Source organism: Oreochromis niloticus, linkage group LG16, assembly GCF_001858045.2.
Source record: "Oreochromis niloticus isolate F11D_XX linkage group LG16, O_niloticus_UMD_NMBU, whole genome shotgun sequence".
Taxonomy (NCBI): domain Eukaryota; kingdom Metazoa; phylum Chordata; class Actinopteri; order Cichliformes; family Cichlidae; genus Oreochromis; species Oreochromis niloticus.
This window is the reverse complement of record NC_031987.2, coordinates 702,675-718,882: the sequence shown is the minus strand read 5'-3', so window position 1 is coordinate 718,882 and position 16,208 is coordinate 702,675. Positions and strand designations below refer to the sequence as shown.

General features: G+C 44.1%; 1 protein-coding gene across 2 annotated transcripts in view; it reads right to left on the bottom strand.

The window, feature by feature from the left end:
• Positions 1–366: 366 nt before the first annotated feature.
• Positions 367–16,208, bottom strand: part of mylka (myosin, light chain kinase a) — a 52,842-nt gene continuing 37,000 nt past the window's right edge. For both annotated transcript variants that reach the window (XM_005463369.4, XM_019352701.2), the window contains 16 exons: positions 12,282–12,329; positions 11,562–11,689; positions 11,296–11,452; positions 10,953–11,143; positions 10,758–10,872; positions 8,245–8,283; positions 8,034–8,124; positions 7,753–7,956; positions 6,293–6,510; positions 6,054–6,177; positions 5,811–5,963; positions 5,505–5,628; positions 5,087–5,177; positions 4,507–4,635; positions 4,263–4,375; positions 367–3,499 (listed from right to left, as the gene is read on the bottom strand). In XM_005463369.4, the coding sequence (XP_005463426.2) occupies positions 3,368–3,499; positions 4,263–4,375; positions 4,507–4,635; positions 5,087–5,177; positions 5,505–5,628; positions 5,811–5,963; positions 6,054–6,177; positions 6,293–6,510; positions 7,753–7,956; positions 8,034–8,124; positions 8,245–8,283; positions 10,758–10,872; positions 10,953–11,143; positions 11,296–11,452; positions 11,562–11,689; positions 12,282–12,329 (2,057 nt within the window). In that variant the 3' untranslated portion in view covers positions 367–3,367. The remainder of the gene's footprint in view (positions 3,500–4,262; positions 4,376–4,506; positions 4,636–5,086; positions 5,178–5,504; positions 5,629–5,810; positions 5,964–6,053; positions 6,178–6,292; positions 6,511–7,752; positions 7,957–8,033; positions 8,125–8,244; positions 8,284–10,757; positions 10,873–10,952; positions 11,144–11,295; positions 11,453–11,561; positions 11,690–12,281; positions 12,330–16,208) is intronic.

Genomic DNA, 16,208 nt, shown 5'->3' with positions numbered 1-16,208 from the left:
CTGAGGTAACCTTGAGCAAGGTACCGCCTCTACATACTGCCCCCAGGTCGCTGGATTGGTGGCTGCCCACTGCTTCACTGAGTGAATGGGTTAAATGCAGAGGACAAAATATCCCACGTGTGGGACTCTAAGGGGTTTGGAAATAAAAATGAGTTAATTCAGAGTCTCTAAATATCTTTAAACCTTCTATGTAATGTGTTCTGTTAAAAGGTTTAGAAAGTGTTCATGCTTTAAACAGTTTTATTTCTGTCTATATACGCAGATATTTTAAAATGTCTTACAGACTCTTGTCTGTATCCATGGAAAGAAACAGTTTTTATTGCAACAACAAAAGTCTTCAACCCTGAACAAACCACAACAATCTGGTTTTGTGATAAAAATTTATTTGGTATCTGTGAGTAACTACAGTCGTAGTGTTCTCATACATGTCATCTGCAGTTCATCAAACTGATATATATTTATAAAAATTAGAGAAATATAATCTACATACATCTAATACAAAAACAATCAGCCTAAGAGTGAAGTCACTGCTGGTCTGAGGTGAGGAGGGTTTAATAACCGTGAACAACATTAAGTGCAGACGACACCTTTAAGAAGACAGATGCTCAAAAGATAATAATAATAAATCTGTGCATTAAATAATCTAAAAATAAAACATTCTGGAAACAAACCACCAAACACACAAACAGGTCAAAACATCATCGAGACAAAATCACACACAAACACACCGGTGACTTTTCAAAACACGTCTTTGGTTTCAGACTGAAACTTAACGAGGCCGTAAAGCTTAAAGAAGTGGATTCACCAACAAGCAAACAGCTGGAATGTGCAACAAAAGTCACGACTTTGACGAAGAGGCACGAAAATCAGCCGGAGACGCCGCCGCATGCTCACACGCGTTTATCTGCTGGCTGCTGTCAGGACTGTGCTGCACAATCAAACATGAAGCCTCGGCAGGTCGGAAAGATATTTACATCTTTAAGGCGTCTCTGATGTAGACTCTTTCGTTATGTTATTAATCAGAATACTTTATGATAAGTGTAGAGATCTTTAACTTTTGCAGATGGAAACAACAAATTTGCAGAAATATTTATATAATCTGATTTTGGCTGAGCTCATAATACGTGGAGATGTATCTGGTCAAAAATCCTGCATTCAGGCAAAAATATGAATCATTTACAGGATAAAATGACATAGTGAGATAAGTACGATTATATCTGCAGCTCATGAAAAAAGGTTCAAATCTTAAATTGTAAAAAATCAGATTACTGTTGAATTTATGGTTAGATCTTCTCTTATCTGTGGGACTAAATGTTCCTTTCATTGGTTGACACCGAGGCAAAATCCTCTCAGCTCGTTGTCGGAGCTCGCAGCAGGTTTTGTCCCTCGGTATGACAGACATCAGCAGATAAAAAAATCACTCGGGCTGCTGTTCAGAGTGACGACGCTTTAAGGCTCACAGCATAAGGCCGAGTGGATTTTAGCCCCCTGATGTCTTTTGTTGAAGCCTGCTGTCAAAGTCACAAATAGAAAGAAAAGAAAGAAAAGTGCTCAAACAGAAGAAAAGAGCCGAGCTGACAGATTCAGCGTTTCTCAGCCGAACGCATCGGCATCCTCAGCCTCTTACTCACAGAGCTGCTCACGTCAGTGTCGAGGCATCTGGTGACACAACTGAAGGACTTCATTACCCAGAAATCCTCTGGGGCAAAGTGTTTACTGAGCTCCGACTAAGAATCAAAAAGTGGACCTTTTCTACTCCTTTCCAGCTCTGTATGATCTGCAAGATTCACAGTTCATAATAATCCTTCTTCAGCTTACACTGGGCCGCGGCGCAGCTCTGTCACCTCCTGTTTCTTTAAGGCCTCCCTCCCTAAAAGCACTTCTGACAGGCTAACTTCTGGAAGCCTGCAGAGGGGCAGCTGTGTATAGAAATGAGTGATGAGATGAGATCAGCTCAGTGTGGCGGCAGTAAAAAAGAACATTGGTTTGTGAACCAGAGCACGCTGATGTGTTTTTACACGCCTGCTGGTCACAAACTTGAAACCCTGATAGCGCGTCAGTGGAAGGAAAAACCGAAGAGGTCCTCTTTAACACGGATGATTGGATGATTGATCAGTATCATTTTGGCTGGCCTAGCTTCAGCACTAACACGATAAATGACTTCTTGCCTTCAGCGGTCGTGCACCAGCAGCTTTTATTCACAGTTCGCCCTCCACTGTGACGCAGCTCTGTGAGTATTCGGCTCATCTCCGCCTTCCTGCTCTCCACCAACTGCCTCATCTTCTCCCTCCCTTGGACTCCCACAGGGAGTGGGTCTCACATGCACGACCTCATGGTTGACTTCAGCTGTAGGAACTAGAGCTGCCACGAGTCTTTAAAATATAAGCGTGTTTATAAGGACTGGGATTAGAACGCACTCTCGGTCGACGTTTGTGTCAAACAGAGCTGAAACACAGTCCAGGCTTTCTGCCCGTATTCTCACATATTATTTAGGAATCTGTGAATAATTGTATCAAACATCACTGGCAGAGTGTTGCAGTAACACAGCTGCTGTGTGACAGCGAGCATCATGTTTCTGCCTGTGGAACAGCAAGAAACCATCACTGTGTGTGTGTGTGTGTGTGTGTGTGTGTGTGTGTGTGTGTGTGTGCGCGTCGATCATCAAACATCAAATCATTTCTCAGAAAAGACAGAAAATCACAGGCATGAGTCCATGAACGCTGAGAGGGCGGAGCTTGTGTTCTGCCTGTCTGAAGGAGGTGTGGTTTAGCACAGTATGGTGCGAGGCTGAAGCGGGCAGTTTAAAAAAGTATCAACATTCAGTGAGTGTTTACCACAAAGTTCTTATATTGTTCCCCACACGGATCAATAAGCCACACCCACACAGATTTAACATCCTGAGCCTGAGAAAAATATATAATCTGACATCAGAAACACACGCAGTGTAAGAACCACGCTGATTATTTATCGTTAAATATTTTTAACGCTCAGGACATTAAATCACTTCATCCATTTACTCCAATGATCCTGGGAGGCTAAAACTTTAAGATCACGACTCATTATTAAAAAAACAGAAACACAACAAAGCCTCATTAAAAAAAAAAGAATCTAATCTGGCTGCAGCTCTGCACATGCTCAGTACTTCAAACGTAAGTGCTGCCCTGCTCACTAAAAACCAAACGCAGTTTAATCAGAATGGAAACCTTCTGCATGTGAGGACAGGTGTGGCAAATATTCCCCACCTGTCCTCCAATCAGAACCTTATCTGTGGGTAAGTTTCCTGCTCAGGTCCAACAGGTTGAGTAGGAGAGATTGTTGCTCATTGTTGCCTCCTCCTCTCCCTGTGGGAGTCCAGACAGTCGCTCCTTTACTCCTCCTCTTCTTCCTCCTCTTCCTCCTCTCCAGCCATCACCTCCACCAGCAGCTCGGCAGTGCAGGTCGCCTCCCCCAGACTGTTAACGGCCTTCACTGTGTACTTGGCATCATCGTCTCCTGAGACCTGCAGATTTATACAACAGATATGAATCACTTGTCACCTTAATTATAACCTATCACATTAATTCTGCTTCATGTTTCATGTTAGATGATTTCACTTAACAAAGACAAAACAGAAGAAAAGTAAGATTTTCATTATCATCAATATGATGATGCAGATGACACGATTGTTTGAATTCACTGAATTTAATATTGATGTCAGCATGTTTCTGTGTTATGTTGTATTCTAAGAGACACCTAAAGGTTTTAATTGCTTTAAATTACATCAGATTTAAGTGAAATAACATAAAATTTCAATAAGACTGTGCTGATAATTAAAAAATATAAAAGGTTGGGCCAGCAAAACAAAGAGGCACTGCCTGGGGCTGTTAGGCTAGACACTGAATTATTACTGATGTTAATGAATGTCTTTCCATAATGATGTCTTGTTTTCATCACAGCACAGGACAAACTCCACAGTCCTCATCTGCTCGCTGTCCTTCGTTGCAGCCGCCACAAACTCACTCACTCACATGCAAACTTAAACATGAAGGTATGCACACGTGCAGAAAAACACAAACACGCGAACTCTACCTCATCCAGAAGATACAGTACAACAGTTACATGGTGGACGGTATAATCAGCAGAATAGTCAATAACTAATCTAATCGATAGTTACAGCCCAACACCAGGCTCAGTCCATACTTAGGCTGAAGTCAGTATATCAGTATATCACCAATCTAATGCATTTCAGTACGAGGCTGCTTAAGATTTAGATGACCTCTGACCTCTGAAATGACTAGACTGCAGTTTCCTTCCTCATCGTAGTCGATCTGGAAGTGTCGGGTCTCTTTGATGGGCTGGTCGTCTTTGTACCACACCACCTCTGGATCAGGATAACCTGCAACAGCAACCGTTTCTTTCTTTATTAAAAACCACGTTTGCTATTCAGTTGTTAGTAGAAGGAAGAATCATTAAGATGAATGCTTAATCAGACCCTTCATCAGGTTTGGGCTGTAAAAATCGTCGTACCTTCTATCTTGCAGTCAAAGCGAGCAGCGCTGCCCTCCACCACCTCCACATCTTTGATGACAGTGCTGAACGTCGGCTTACACTCGGTTTTCTGCTCGTACTCTAAACACTCCAGGAACTGGTTATCCTCTGAAAACACACACATGCTAGTTTTCACATCTTAGTGAGGACATTAAATTGACATAATGCTTTCCCAGCCCCTTACCTTAAAAATGAAAGCCTGACCTTTAGCCTAAACATAAACATAACCTAACTGTAACTTTAAAACAACATTCTGAGTCTCAAAAATGCCTCAAGGTTTGTGGGGACCAGCATTTGGTCCCCAAAAGTGACTGTTGGTCCCCAACCCATGCCAATTTTTGGTACTCACAATCACATTTAAACACACACCCCTTCATCGAGGACATAATTACTGTGTCTGTGGACAGACTGTGACACAGACACGTGAAGAGACTGTAGAGAGGAGCAGGAATCTCAGACCGAAGGTCTTTCCAACAATAGACGTGGGCCTTTGTAACTGTTGGCAGTCTGTCAGAGACTGGCACAGAACTGATGCTGCTTTCTGTTCTGGTCTTTCTACCTTCAGTGGGGGAGCCTTTCTTAGCGCTGACTCCAGCCATCATGGCCATGGATGACAATCTGCCGATGGCTCGAACAGCGTGACCCGTTTTCTACAAAGAAGAAGAAAGATTCACAACACAAATACAAAGACAGATGCAGAGACTGAGGCTGGGTGATATCGGTCCAACTACCAGTGAAAAAACATAAAAACATCTATTTGAAAATATTTTGGCTTGAAAACGGGCAACAAATGGGAAAATAAAGGGCTTTCATGAACATCACCCCAAACAAAAATTAGTTGTACATGTGAACGGAGACCTCTGCACTTCCACACTACGACACTTTGACCACACAACGTCAAATCTCATTTATTCACAAATCAGTATATCTTTATTATCCTGTGAGACTCTTGGGTCTCTGTCTGTCCTCATGTTTACCTGCCACTTCCTCCTCAGGATGTACTTCTTCATCCTCTCCTTGGAGAGCTTCTTGGCCTTCATGGTGTTCGTGTCCTGTTTCAGCCAGGGGTGTTCGAAACACTGCGCGCAGGACAGCCGAGCCCTGGAGATGGATCGGGAACACTTTACATGAGCTGGATACACTGACTTCAGGATTATTTATACTGGCACACTTACTCTTACATAAGACTTTCAGCTCCTGATTCTCAGTTTTTCCAGCACAGTTTACCTACTAATATGGTTTCATATAACACACTAAAGACAGGATGATACACTAGGTCTTACTTCATGTCTTTTTTCAGCAGTTTGGTAATGAAGTCTTTGGCATTGTCAGAAATTTCATCGAAGGCTTCGTCCTCAAAGTCCCAGGTGGCTGAGGTCACATTGGACAGAGTCTCGTTGTCATTGTCGCCCATAAAGGGAGACAGACCACTCAGCCTGAGAGGACAAACCCAGGACAACATCAGCCAAACTAAATCAAGCCAAAACAAACCATGCACAGATTGTAGCAGGCAGCTCTGCACTAACAGTATATAACAGATGACTCCTATGCTCCACATGTCGGTGGGATAGCTGATGGGTTCGTAGTTGATGACCTCTGGAGCCACAAACTCTGGAGTCCCGAACAAAACCTTCAGAGTTCCTGCGTTTTCTGTGGGAGGAAGAATCGGCCATGTGATGACAGATGAACTGTTTATCTGCCGGACTGTCATTCCACACCCGTCTAACAGAACTCAATGAAAACCAGAGATTAAGTTTAAGGTTACCTAGCCGTCTGGCGAGGCCGAAGTCAATGAGTTTGATTTTGCTGCCAGTCTTGTTGATGCACATGATGTTCTCTGGTTTGAGGTCAAGGTGCACGATGCCCTGTTTGTGGATGAAGTTGACCCCATCAATGATCTGCAGCATGTATTTGATCACCTCTCTCTCCGTCAGCTCAAAGTCTTCATCAATGATCCGCTCAAACAGCTCCCCGCCTGAGATCCTGTAGAAAAAGCAAGAGAGGAGGTCTTTGCTTAAATTACAACAGAACACATGGTGTTAAGTTATTTATCATTTCAAACCTTGTATTATTTGTCAGTACGTTGCAATACAATCCAAAAAAGTTGCTTGTGTTCATCTGGATGAAGCGTTTATAGTGGGAGAAACGTTTCGTCACTCACTCAAGTGACAGGTGAGTCCTTACCTGGATGACTGAGCATGCATCAAGACATCAAGACAGGCACATAGCCGTAACTGCAGAAACACTGCCCCCACAGGCAAAGATGGGAACAACAGAAGCAATGTTTTAGAGTTTTAATGCTCTGCTCTGTAACTGTAGACAGAAAGGCTCTGATGTCTTATCTTTGCTTCTGGGAGGAACTAAACCAGACTGACGTTAAAATGAACCTAAAGCACCTCCACAACTAAATTTGACTTAATAACTGTAACAGCTTTGACATCATTTTTTTCTCAGATGTTTTACTTTATTTAATCACAGTAAACTGAATATATTTATATTAAAAACAAACAAACAACTAAATCCAGAGATATTAAACATGGTCCAAATCTCTATCATTTTGTCTACAGCCTTTAACAGCGCCACCGTGTGGACATGTACGAAAGATGTTTTTCTTTTCTTGAGGGTTAGAAGATGAAACTATATTTCTGTAACGAGGCTGTCGCAGTAATGAAGCTGCTGAGAAAATGTTATCAGATCTCAGAGGGCGGATAAAAAACAAAACCAGAGTCTGACGGTAAATGTCTCGTTTCCTGCTCTCCATCAGTTTGGATGATGGCAGCAGATAGTCGCTGTTTACTTCATTTAGATTGTTTATCTGAGGAAACATTCTGTAATAAACACTGAACGTTTCCCGTGATTACGACAAATTATGAAGGCCACTACAAATTAGACACTCATGGAAGAGTTCAGCTGAAAATTTCAGCAGCTGAACAGTTTTACGAAAAACAAAAAGAGAGTTTGGTGCCGCTGCTTCATCAGCTCTAAAATCAACAGAGGAAATAGCTGCCCTCAAATCCCTCTCATGTCTGCTCAAAAACTTATTTTCTGACATTTTGTGAAGCCAAAATATCTCAAGTCCGTTTACAGCTCAGAGACCGGTCACGTTTTAAATCTATGTACCGAACAGACATTCACTGCCTTCCATCCATCACTGGCTGAACTCATCTCTGACTCCTCACCGCCAGCTGCAGTGATGTAAGGAGATACATGTGATGGATCACTTACATCTCCAGCACCATGACGATGTCAGACTTGCCCTCGAAGGCGTCGACACACTGGACCAGTTTGGGGTGATGGAGGCTGTTCATGATGCCGATCTCCTGCCGCACGTTCTCCTTCTCCTTTGCAGAGTAGGCTTTGATAAACTTTCCGGCCCAAACCTTCTTCGTAGACTTCTCCACCAGCTTGAAGACCTGACCGAACTTCCCCCTTCCATGCAAACACAACACTGTGAGAATGTCTACAGAGGTTCAGGTGCATGATGGGAAATGTGAGCGCATACTTACGTTCCCAGCCTCTCCTCCACGTCGTACAGGTCCTTCACCTTTATGTCTGTTCTGATGGTCACATCTCTGTACTCTGGCTCTTTCTCTGAGTCTGACACACAGACAACACACAGAGGTCAGAGGTCACAGACACGGGAGGACTGAAGATGTGTGAATACTGTGTGAAGGTTACCGAACATCCATGTGGGTATACAGTTAGTCAGTGTCATACCTTCATCCTCCTCCTCTGCCTCTGGCTCCTCTTGGTTTTCTGTCGGACGAAGCAGAGTTAGTTCAGTTAGTCTGGTTAGTTCATTCCTGATCACTGAGATGCAGCTGAACTGGATGTAGTTTAGTTTGATTGGTTTAGTTGGTTCTGGTTTAGTTACAGGTGAACAGCTGGAGATACTGGTGGACCAGGTCTTTCATTAGGAATCATCATGGAGCGGCAGTCTGGTTTCACATTTAGCTAACTTGTCATGAAATCAGACCAAATGTTAAGTTTTTTTTATCACTTTGGGCTCCATCTGAGGCTCGACCCTCTCGTTCCCCTTCTACCTCAGCAGCTCATGATTATGAAGCTTAGCTCAAGGGCACTACCGAGACTTTAGTGGTCTAAAACCAGCAACCACTTAATTCAGGAACTGGGGTGAGATTATCATGACCACCTTGACCAGGGGTCTGCAACCTTTTACACCCAAAGAGCCACTTGGACCCGGTTTCCACGCAAAAGAAAACACTGGGAGCCGCAAATACTTTTTGACATCTAAAATGAAGATAACACTGTATATATTGTGTTTTATCTTTATGCTTTGTGTGAACAACTAAGGTGTGCTGCTTATGAAATCCATGAAGTGCTACAGAGAAAATTAAATTATATTTATGTAATCAACACATTTTGAACTTTTAAAGAAATATAACAAAAGCAAAGACACCCAGCTGAACTAAAATGATCCATGTAGCAAACAAAAACTGTTGTCAGCCGCCACCCTTATATCTCCTTTGGGCTGTTGGAGCCTTGACCTGACTCTTAAAAAATAATTGGAAAAAAGCACTATGCTGCTGAAAGATGAAAAATAGATATTTGCAAAATTCTGCCTAAATATGTATTTTACCTGGTTAATGTGTGCGGCGGGGCGTGGTTTGCAGCGCCGCTGCAGGGGAGGCGGACGCACCTGAGCGACACCCGCAATCACGCCTCGCCGCCTTTACGTCTGCGCTATCTGTGCTGTTGTTGTCGGGCTGTGAGCTGAAAAGCTACAGCCGGCTGTATGCGTACAGCAACCGTGTGTGAAAAGTGCTCAATAAAGAGAAGCTGAAAAGCGCGTTCATGCAAACATCGTCGGGTCTGCCGTGATTTGTTTACAATGAGACTTCTGCTCCCGAACCTCTGCGCACAGAGTCCGCAAATCGGGGCTATACGAAGTCAGTTTACGCAGGACTGTAAGCCGTCATCTGTGAGGCGTGAGCGGTGTTTGTCTTTAACATAGTTCACGGTGGAGAACAGCTGCTGACATAATGTGGATCCGAAGATCCATAATTGGCCTACCTGGGGCTGAAAGTCTCGATAAATGCATGATGTATCGGCGGGTACACCGGCTTCCATGAGTGTGACGCTTATTTTGAGCGATGAAAAAATAATAGAATATAATTTTATTTTTATATTTCAATATCACAATAATCTTCCAATTTAGAACTATGAGTTAAAAAGAACTAACATAAAGAAATTACACTTCAGCTAAATACTTCTGATTTATTTGCCCAAACCACGCGGAGCCGCAGTATAAGGACTAAAGAGCTGCATGCGGCTCCAGAGCCGCAGGTTGCCGACCCCTGACTTAGACCAACAGAAACTCCAAATCTATGGTAGCATCTAGTCTGTCTACTTCAAAGAAGAAAACCCAGAGCTTTGGAGTGACCCCATCAATGACCGGAACATGCAGGAACATTTGCCCAGGAAACAGTAGATCAGGATTATTTATGCAAATATATGAACATAACAGGTACCAACTGTCAAACTGGGTGTTTGTTAAACTAGTTACACCAGTGAGGCGGGTCTTGTTATATGAGGAAAGTATCTACCTCAACTTACAAAGCATCCTGCATCACTATTTATGTTTCAGTTATTTAATAGTGAGATTTGACTCATCCTCCCATTTATCAGATTCCTAACCTTGTGTTTATGGCATTAACATAAACTAAGATTAACTGAGCACAGCACGTCTGTTTCACTGGACATGAATTTGTAGCAGGTTCCCAATCTCCACAAAGCAGCAGTGGTATGGTTCCCAGTACCCACTGGCCTCCCTTCATAAAATCCATTTGGAACCTAATGAAGAGAAAACTCATCTCGGGGTTCTCCATCACTCCAGGTTAAAGACAGCTTTATCCATCCAGATGTTTTGGTGTGAGCTGCCCAGTTCTGTAGCCATGAGCTGTCTTCTCTTCGGTGTAATGATTTGTGGTGCTCAAAGCACCAAACATTTATTTAAAAAACTCAGCAGGAAGCTTTCAGAATTCCTGAACCGCTTCCTTAAAAACATGCAGTGAGCTTGGCTAAGGGAGCCTCTCATCATGGACACGTCCTTGTTCAGACTCATTCGTTTGGCGGACGTAGTTTGGCAGATAGAAAGTAGTTGCTGTGTTGATGTGTGATGAATGATCCTTGTAACCGTCAGGACTTCAAGAAAGTTCTAAATGTATCACCAACAACTCAAGGAAGGGAGTCATCTCGAGTTTTCTCACCATCATCGTCCACCAGTCCGACGGTCACAGGTTCAGATTCGGCGCTTGGCTCTCCGACTCCATAGACGTTCTCTGCCCGGACACGAAACTTGTACTGCCGATCTGGGAGAAGGTTCTAGAGACAAACAGACATTTTACCGACCCTTAAAACAGTCCTTTAACAGTTTCTGAGCCGTGCTGCGAGAGAACACTCACCTGCACGTTGTAGGAGGTGCTATTGCAGGACACCAGGTGTTTCCACTGCTGCTCCATGGAGTCCCAGATCTCCAGTTTATAGGACTGCACAGCGCTACCTCCATCGTAGGTTGGCCCATACCACGACAGCGTCAGGCTGGACCGACGGATGTCTGAGGCCGCAGGAACCTTTGCTGGGGGGTCAGGTTTATCTGAGGAGGGGCGGGATAGATGACGACGTGAATATTGGGCTTAACACAAGCTGAAAATATTAAAGCTGCAAAATAAATGAAATTTTTGTTTTGCAGCTGATTCTTTCAGAAATCAGCAAATAGGAAGTGCAGACACTGCAGGTGTTTCTCACCGACGATGGTGAGGTTGAGGGCGGCCTGTCTGAGGCCGTAGCTGTTCTTCAGCTCGATGGTGTAGCAGCCACAGTGTTCCTGCTGCCCGCTGCCGATGGTCAGCCTGCTGCTGCTGTCGTTACTCTCGATGGAGATGTCATCTGAGCCCTCCTGGATCTGAACCCGAGACCGGACAGGCAGGAGCAGGCTTAGAAAAACACTTCGACGTACCATAGCCTCAGCCTTAATGTGTGTGTGTGTGTGTGTGTGTGTGTGTGTGTCTCACCGGTTTCCTGAACTTAAGCCAGGTGCAAGTGATGGGCGGAGCTCCAGAGAACTTGCAAAGGATCTCCACTTTCTCCCCCGCCAGTATCTTCATGTCCTCAGGGAACTGCAGGATCTGAGGAGGCAGAGCTACACACACATATCAATAATCTATAATCAATAAAAGGAGTCCTGCATTAGAGACCATAAAAGATGTTCCTTTAATAATAGTGTGTGAACTGACTGTGATCAATACTCAAAGAGGAGGAACAAAGTCGTCACCACCAGACTCCATGTTCTTTCTATTTAATCTGAGAGGAGCTGAATGAAATCAGCAATCAAATCAACTTCTGAATGAAAATTTCAATAACAGCAGCTTTACCATCATTACGTTGCTCCAAGGCACTTAGGCAGAGTTTCAGTCAGAACTGCAGCGCCCCCTGCTGTCAGTCAGGCATTAGACTGACTTTGTTATACTTCGCATGCAAAGAAAGAAGTTTTACATTCATGACTTTGCAGTTTTTGCAAATCTCTTTTTTTATTATTAATTATTGATTGATTGTCTGACAGTCCAGCTCTAAACTGACACTAAAGGGCCAATCAACCTGCTCTTCCCTGCAGTAATAACAGAGACAGATATCGTCACATGTTGTCCAGAAACATGCCCGCCTTTCACATAATGCACCTGTCTCAGCAGGACCTCCCTGCCTGGTAAACATGATTCACTACAGGTGAGTCTCACCTTGTTTGGGCGGAGTCTTTGGAGTTGGCTTCTTTATTCTGGCTTCACCTGAAAGAAGAACACAGCAGGCGGTCAGACACCTGAACCAGACGTTCGGACAAGACGAACTGTGATCTCAGATGGAGAAACGTGTGGATGTCATTTCACAGCAGAATCAGATCTACTGGAATCTGATTCTGGAAACAAGATGACTTATTCATGATGTCTTCTAAATGTCCAAGCACCTCAGAGCCTTTTCAAAACCTCTGCAACCACCCAAGCAATGAATATTGTTATACTGCACAAACTGAGCCCTGGACCAGATGATGCAAGGACTCATGAGGGTGCAACAAATTCAGTAACCTCCATATGTTACTCTGGAGCTTCCCAAGACCTCTGCAACTTCCACAGCGACCTCTAAAACCTTCTTTAGCCTATTAAGACCGCATGACATGTGGACAGAGAATTTCAAGGTCTAAACATCCTTAAAACAGTTCTTAAAGACCTCTGGCAAGTGTTCAAACAACCTTTCAAGACCCCTGAAACCTCTTTAAGGAACTTTCTTAAAGTTGAACTTTCACAATGAACAGTAAAACCTCTTCCCACAAAACCTCCGCTGAGACCTTTAATAGTCCCCCAAAGACCACTCTGACAGGACTACTGACATGTCAAGTTCACTTAGAATATTTGTACGACCTCTGTGACCTCCGCAGAAACCTAAAATGTGTCGGTAAAAATGTCTTTGATCTACTAAAGACCTCTAAAACAAGGGGATAGCTAACTTCACGGACAGCATTAAACACATTCCTGGTACTTCTGGAAAACTAGTAACCATTCTTTCAAGACCTCTAAAACCTCACTAAGGAACTTTAATGAACTTTAAAATCTCCACTGGGCCCTCTACATGGTCCTCTGGAGCTTCTTTAAGACCTTGGCCACCTCCAACTTTAAACCCTCCATAAACCTATTCAAGAGCTCTGAAACAAGTGGACAGGAAAACTCACTGAAACCTCTAAAGCTTCCAAAGCTTTACCCCAACCACAACAATCTCCTCAGTAAACCTGCAAACGTCCTGTGAAAACTCCAGAGACGCCTCATCTTCCAGTTCTGCTGCAAAGTTTCTACCACGAGACCTCCGAAAACAACTGAGCAGATAACACCTCCATAACAGTAAACCTTCATTAACACTACATTTCCCATCAGCCCTGCTGCTTCTCTCACACACACACACACACACACACACACACACAGGATTTTTGAATTCCAGTGTCTCACACACCGCACACATACAGACACACCTGTTCACACTGAAACAAATCACACTCACAACAAAGATGAAATGATGATACGAAGTAAGGACATTGCAGAAATGTTCCACATTTAGAAAAATCACACACAGACTGAATAAAATACGCACAAAATAAAAAAGTGAATGTGCAACAAGCACATTTCAAACTAAGTGAGGAGTGTCATGTAAGCACAGACACGGTTTTCCTGACTGCTTTCACACGTGTGTCTCACATCGTCCTGCTTTGTTGTGATTTTATGAGTTTTATGGAAACAGAAGATTCTGTGCTGTTCACGACAGGAAACACAGAGCTTATACAAGCCTCTCAGAGTTTGTGTTTATGAGGCTGTTTGCTGTTTGTCTTCTTCTCTTTTAAATATTTCTGTCATCAGCTGCTTTTCTTTTTGAGTTTAAGGAACTTTGTCCTCGCAGAACATCTAGTAGAGGCAGGAGGAGGAGAAGAATGTGAGACAGATGAAGAGCGTCTCTGATGACCGTACATGGACAATCTAAAAATAGTTCCGCTGGATGCAGGAAATAGTTCCTGGAGTTTGTTTTTCTTGTGATGGCTGCAGATGAACAGGAGACGATAGAGGAATCTGTTCATGCCGTCTTCTTTCTTTGTTTCCTCCTTCAGATGTTTAACACTTTCCACCTGACCACACTGCAAAGTCTGCTGTTACCATCAGTCTGGAGCTCAGGCTCCGTCCTTCCAGCCTCGCTGCTTCGGCTCTGGGAAGTTTTCCTTTGGAAACACAAACATGAGGATTTTCCAACACAAAGTTATTTCTGCTCTCACAGAAACTCACAAAACAAACTCGCTACTGCTACAGTCGAAGAAGCAGCTGCTCGCTTCATGCCCCAAATAAAAATGGTGGATGCCATCAAGTCGCTCACGGCGCTGTGACGTCCCTAACACTGGCCACTCAGGTCCCAGTGACGTAGTGACATCATCAGACGGTCAGCACAAGTTGCACGCTTGGCTGGTTTTTGTGACTCGTCTGCAAAGAAAACACACACACACACACACACATAAACACACACGCACACGCACACACACACACACGCACACACGCACACATAAACACACACGCACACACAAACACACGCACACATAAACACACACGCACACACACACACACATAAACACACGCACACACTTACACACACACACACACACGCACACATAAACACACACACACACACGCACACATAAACACACACGCACACACATAAACACACGCACACACTTACACACACACACACACACACGCACACATAAACACATACGCACACACACACACGCACACACACAAGCATACGTTCACACCTGCTTTGGAAGCAGGAGGGTTTGTGTCTCCTGTCAGTAAAGCTTTAAAACGAACCGACTGGTGAGCCGAGCCGCTCTCTGACCGACACTCCGACTTTCACTTCCATGTCTGAAGCTCTGACCTTTGAACCGCGGTGACTGTGTGAGGAGCTGCAGCTACATCGAACCTTAGTAAGAAGCTGATGAATGTGTCGCAGGAAAAACATTTAGATTACATTCAGTCTGAACGCTCGACAGACGTTAACGTGACCGCTGTGTGCAGACATCAGTGTGTAACTTAAATTTTAATTTTAATTTAAAACTTTAAAATTCTTCTTCTCTGCCTGTTTTGGTGCGGTTTCCTCCAGCTGTGACTCCAGTAGCACATCTATCAGCAGGTTAGTATGAGAAAGCTCATGAATGAGGAAACACAAACAGAAGCTGAGCTCTGAATGTCAAACTGTCCTCACAAAGACAGAGGACCACAGATCTGCAGCTTTGATATTAATCAGCTGATGGTCAGAGCTGCACTCTGATTGGCTCCTTGCTCTGTCAGTCACAGGAACCACTTCTGTATTTACTTCTGCACTGAAAGTGAAGAACTCAGTGTTCCTGTACATGCTGTCCCAAAATATCAGCTGCATACCTGCTGACACACCGCTGCAATAAGAGCCCCTGAAAACAACCCACCCATCCCCCAGAGCACATGTCGTTTTAACAACTTTGTTTTTAAAATTTTTAACAGCATTTAGCCCCACCCACTCGTAGCTGCAGACTAAACCGACAGGTGAGAGTGGGCAGCACCTGCAGCGGATGGTTAGAACAGCAAGCAGACTGGGAGTGCAAGGCCCGAACCTCCGTTTGTCTTGTGCTCAGTCTTTACTGTAACTGTGTTTCAGGGTGGAGGCTGACACATGCACACACGCTGCACCGCACAGCCTCCAACCTGCTGCATGTCTCTAAGCTAATGTGGGCCCAGCAGGCGGACGAACGGCTTCACTCGACACTTCCACGCTTTTAATCAGCACGCAAAGTAAAACAAAGTGTGTCAGAGCACGAGAGTCAGAAACCAGGCCTTAAATGGAAGTGGGAGAGGAGCAGCGCCCCCTCCGCCTCCCCGACATCATCACCCCCGTCCTTCCTCCCTCTGTCTGCTGCTAAAACTCTGCGGACTCCGAGAAGTGACTGAAACCAAAGCAGGAGCCGAGCTCCGGTCTGAGAAACACTCAGCTCATGTTCAGGTAGATTCAGCTCTGATTGTTTCTACTCTGAGTCTGTTTTCATACATGTGTCTGTGGGCAGAGCTGTGAGCCCCACTCCAGAACTGAACCTCGGAGCTGTGATATGAACC